Source organism: Anopheles marshallii, chromosome 2 (assembly GCF_943734725.1).
Source record: "Anopheles marshallii chromosome 2, idAnoMarsDA_429_01, whole genome shotgun sequence".
NCBI classification, from domain to species: domain Eukaryota; kingdom Metazoa; phylum Arthropoda; class Insecta; order Diptera; family Culicidae; genus Anopheles; species Anopheles marshallii.
In genome coordinates this window covers 88,177,220-88,182,313 of record NC_071326.1, presented here as the reverse complement: position 1 = coordinate 88,182,313, position 5,094 = coordinate 88,177,220, and the positions used below count along the sequence as shown (strand labels likewise).

Here is a 5,094-nt window from a genome sequence, read left to right as displayed (position 1 = left end):
CGGGGGTCCAGGGCTCAGGGTTGACGACGCATACACATACACACACACAGATGAGCTGTAGTATCTGTGCGTGTGCGTGCATGTTGATGATGGGTGCTAGGAGCAGGTTGTGATGCTGCAGCAACCCCCAATGAGACCAGAAAGTGGACGATCACACACGACATTTGAGAAGATGATACCCCCACGACTGCCGGCTGGATGATTACACACATATGCTGACTATCTCTCCTTCTTTCCTGATGCTGCTGAATATCTGATCCTTCCAAATGCTTCGGGTGTGTGCACTCCACAAGGGGGTGTTGTGTTGCGGATTATTCCCAAACACACCAAGCAAGGTGTGCTTAACAGGGATGATGCTGCTGCTGATTATCGAATGCACAACCACCCCGGTGCGATGAAATGACGGGGCACACACACCACGCACACACACACACACACTCACACACGCCGGGAAATCTTCTTCGTCGTACTCGATTCGATGATACTGTCCACATATCATTCAACTGCTTCCATACCTTCTCCTGTTTCGATGGCCATTTGTTTTCTTCGACTGCTCCAAGGGGCACAAACAAACATAACGATTCGAGCGCATAATCACATAATCACAGTTCGAGGGGGGGTTCGAGTGGAGGGGGAGGGAATAAGGGGAGGGTAGTACCTCCGCCTTTGCTTCCATCAATTTTCCACTCCCAAAATCGAGCAAAATCGTCCACCAGATTAATCACAGATTGCACACCATCACGCGCGCACCAACTGGCTGAGGACACTCATTGGGAGACAGAGAAATGCACTCCAAATAGAGATACTTTAAGCGTCCTCGCGGGGGTTGCACTTTTTCACGCACGTACACACACACTCATTGAATGCATTACTTTTTTTTCATCGCGCACATTCACTTCCGTTCGCTTTCTTGGGTTGGTGGTGGTGGTGGTGGTGTGTGTGTGTGGGGTGGTACATCTCTATTGTCGTTCTCCTATTTCTGCTGGACACGCCGCCGGACGTTACACGCTGCCTCGCTACACACGTTTCTCGTGAGGAGATGTTGGGATGTGCGGTGGGTGGTGAGAAACACACACTCGCCTGATGAGCGTTTTGGGGGGAGGGGAGGGTTTTTTTTCGTCCCCTCCAGTTTTGTCTCCCAACCCCTTAGCGCGGGGTTGAGCGACATGGAAGGGTGGGGATGGTGGGGGAGGAGGGGTCATTGGGATGTTGTTTAGTCGGAATACGCATGGTAGAGCTTGTTCTTTGTCAGCCGGAACTCCGGACTGATCATGATTGTACTGCCACGTGCCAAATTTCTAAAGTGAAGGAAGAGAAGGAACGAGAAAAGAACGAGACAAAAAAGATGTAAGTATTAATGTGGAATAAGACGATTGTATAAAAAAGAAGGAATGAAAATAAAAGGTAAACTAATAACAAAAATGTACGACAGTTGATAAACAAGAGTGGATAACTTACTTCAAAAATTGTGGCAAAATCGAAGTCCATCCCCGTCGGTCCTGTTTGAGCGTTAGGTACAGCTCGAACGTGGACACGGTGTTCGGATCGGTCTTCATGGTCGCAATCCGCCTGTAGAAAACATAAAACGCAGGTGTCAACACACATTAAAAAAAAAGCTCGAATACAAAGAGACGGGATTGAATCGGTCTCGCGAACGACACTTACCGTGTGTTGTCAGGCTCATCCTCAAACTCGATATAGATCGTGCAACCACGGATGCCGCACGGCTCCTTCTCCGACTGCTCGAACATCTCGGACGATATCCTCGGGAGCAGATCGGCCGGCAACAACACCTCGGTGCAGGCAAGATGCTGCCGCTTGGCAATGCGCAGCTCGCTCTCGAGCCGCTGGGTCAGCTTCTGCAGCGCATCCTCGTGCGGCGAGGCAGTCAGCGCTATCGTCGCCGGCTCCAGCGGATACTGGTTCTCGCTATAGTACTGCTGTTGCTGCTGCTGTTGCTGCTGTTGCTGACGCTGCAACAACTGCTGCTGTTGCTGCTGCTGATGCTGCAGCTGGCTCTGGTGGGAAGCGTTACTATGGTGATGATGATGATGGTGGTGATGATGATGGCTACTGCTATTGTGATGACTGCGCTGCAGCTGCTGCTGACTCTGAGACTGCTGCTGCTGCTGCTGACTTGGGGCCTGTTGCTGCTGCTGCAACTGCTGTTGCTGCTGCGGCTGGCTCTGATGGCGTTGGCTTTGATTAGAATTCTTGTTACTATTGGCCGGGATTGGCATCAACGGTGTACGGAAATCTGTCCAAAGGAGAAATTAAAATTTGTCATCAGTAAAAGTGTCGTAAGTGTGTAAAAGTGTAGTAAAAAATAAAAGTATTATTTATTTTTTTAAATTGTACAACTAACAGTATGGTTTCCCATTTTCAGCGAAAACAATTAAAACCCTCTTGAACATTTGTGTGGGGGCCACGTCAGAATCGATTTTTCCCAGTTTTTGCGTGCAACTTGGCACGAGAGTAGGGCGAGAAGACGAGAGAGGGTGAATTTTCTCTCCATGCCCGGAATGAGCATCGATTTTTTCTTTCGACACACACACACACACACTAACGCCAGCCGGGCTCAGCTGGCCATCGTCATCTCTTCCAACGAAACGAGATTTCCGGGATTTTCCTCTCCCGGTCGTCGGTGTGCGTGAGCGAAAGGGGTAAGATAACGGAGTTGGAGGGAAGAAAAGCCAGCTCCAAAAGAAAATTGCTAAAAAGCTTACGAAAACTTTGTTTCAGAGCGAAGTAGAGCGAGAGAGTGCGAGGGAGAGAATCCCCAACAAACGCTCTTTTTCTCGAGGCGCATTGTGTGAAGTGAAAACGAAACCATTTTCTATCGATCCGCACAAGACCGCGAGAGGGTACAAAAAATTATGTGGACCACAAACAGCTGTTCCGTCTTTGCAAGGTTCGTCCTCTCTCTCTCGGCCGAATTTTCTCTGCTCTTCTTTCTTTTTTGGAGCTCCCGCATGAAACGGATGAATTTTGGACGGAAAATCGATCTCAGTAAGGCAAAAGTTGAGGCAAAACTTGCGATTAATAAGAAGAACGCGTGGAACAGAAATGTAAAAAAAAAATCCAAAATCGATCGTGTGTCTGTGTGTGGAAAACTATTCTTCATTAAGCCCCACAGTTCACGAGCTTGGGAGATACCTACTGATGTACATTCGTATGCCGGGTAACGCTGTAACTTCCGATTCACACACACGACTCACACGGAAAACTCTGTATGAACTTCACAAAAGCGCTTTTCACCAAAAACACTGCACGTACACACAGCCACAAGGCGAGGAACGGGGAGGGGTTTGAATTGAAACGGAAAAACTCAACTGGAAAAACTAGGAAGCCACAAGCTGTTTTAGAGCGTGGAAAAACTTCACCGCATTATCGCACTCGTGCAGGGAAAAATGCCCGAAACTAATTGAAAAAAAACTAAGCGCCGTGAGTGAGGTAGTGGGAAAATTTTCACCATCAAAAGAGTGTTGGAGAAAGAAAACTATCACTCGCTTCTGTTTCCGGAGTTGTTTCAAAAAGAAAACTGAACACCACAGCACATATTGGCAGCAGCAACCACACACACACACGCATGCACGAACGCATACACAAGTCCGAAAAAAAGGGGGGAGATCCGAAAGAGAAGAGCGCGCGCTGCGTGTGTTGCCCGTTCGACGGTTCGAAAGCGAGTGACACAAGAAGCGAGTGGGGCTTGGATGAGGTGAAGAAGTGACGCACGGCGCAGCGAGCAGAAGGGTCTGAGTCGCACAGCGTGCGAGCGGGAGAGAGAAGGCGAGCGCCGGCAAGCGATGAGCGTGACAGAGAGCGAAACGAGCACAAAGTAACGGCACACTGCTGCTGTCCGATCAGCTGTTCGGTTTCGTGTAACGAGAAGGGTGAGAAAGAGAGTGAGAGTAAAGCGAACGCGAGAAGAAACACGCTCAAGCAAACTTTTTTTCTCACTCGCTCCCATCGGTTTGGTTGCGCTTGAAAATTGCGTACTGTTGGTGGGTGGGAGGCTTTCGCTCTCGCTCTATCACGTTACAACTTGGCACGAGAAACCAGCTGGTTTTGCCGGCTCGGGCACTATCTCGCTCTCGCGCACACGCGTACGGGTAGCGCTTTTTCGTTCTCTCGCACACATCCAACCCGGTTAGGAAACTTGTGCACTTAGCAACAGTGAACCGTACGATTCGTGAACATAGGCACCATGTACACGGATAAAATCGCGTTTTTTTGCATGTAACTTCCCGTTTTTTGTGTTGTGTGTACGCTATCTATCTCACAATGATTTTCCTTCCTTTTTTCCTGGGGGACGGCTCACGCGATTTTAGTGCGTGCTAAAACATAAAATTCACGCTTTAGCACGTGTGGCCCTTGCAAGGGGGGACCGTTCGACGAGAAAAGTTAGCCCAATTAACAGGGGAGCTGTCAAAAAATGCGTGACACATTTTACAGTGGTTTTTCAAACGAAAAATAATGGAAAGAATTTTAAGACAACGAGGGTTCGTTGAAGAGTTTTCCTGCAGTGAAAAGCACACTTACCGTTGACTTTGGTCGATCCCAGGTAGCCCAGCTGGCCCGGATACGGCGGCACAGAGATGAGTTCCATTTTCAGAAACTCTTCAACCAATTCGTCGATTGCAGCGTAATTCGCACTCATAAATCGAACCGTGAAAACCGGGGAAAAGTGTATGTGCTAGAGTCTCGACTTTGGTCGAGTTTTTTTCTTCCGTTTGCTTGGAAATTCGCTCCCGCACGTACACTCTGCACGAAAAATTCACGCACCCGAAATGTCGCACTGGTTCCCGAGATGATAACTTGAAGGACGATTCCGTGCTTCCGAAGTGTTTTTTGGGTTCCTTTTCTCGTTCCGGTTTTGTGAAGGGGGTTTCCTCGTTGTTTTTCCCGTGGTTTTCTTTAGTGGCTCGCTTCTATAACTCTATTTGAACTTGTCAGCTTTGCTCTTCGTTTTTTGCTTTGCGTGTTGTGTTTTGGTACGCCTTATAACGAGTAATCGATTAATAGTAGACTTAGAAACGTAGTCGTTTTGCGTTTTTGTGTTTCCGTTTTTCCGCTTCCAAGACCCGCTCTCTC

At 48.5% G+C, this 5,094-nt stretch overlaps 1 protein-coding gene across 1 annotated transcript; it reads right to left on the bottom strand.

Annotated features, from left to right (window-relative positions):
- Nucleotides 1–1,213: 1,213 nt before the first annotated feature.
- Nucleotides 1,214–4,660, bottom strand: LOC128719311 (protein scylla-like). Its single transcript, XM_053812936.1, has 4 exons — nucleotides 4,543–4,660; nucleotides 1,666–2,257; nucleotides 1,459–1,569; nucleotides 1,214–1,298 (listed from the first exon to the last, which is right to left on the bottom strand). Exons 1-4 carry the CDS (start codon nucleotides 4,658–4,660, stop codon nucleotides 1,214–1,216), a joined length of 906 nt encoding a protein of 301 aa, XP_053668911.1.
- Nucleotides 4,661–5,094: the final 434 nt, after the last annotated feature.

Bases quoted from the DNA above. Each gene is read 5' to 3' on its own strand.
- LOC128719311 (XM_053812936.1), bottom strand. From the start codon at position 4,660: ATGAGTGCGAATTACGCTGCAATCGACGAATTGGTTGAAGAGTTTCTG. The intron at 1,570-1,665 runs GTAAGTGTCGTT...TGTTTTCTACAG, and splicing joins GATGAGCCTGACAACACACG to GCGGATTGCGACCATGAAGA. The intron at 1,299-1,458 runs GTAAGTTATCCA...CCTTCACTTTAG, and splicing joins ATTTTGCCACAATTTTTGAA to AAATTTGGCACGTGGCAGTA.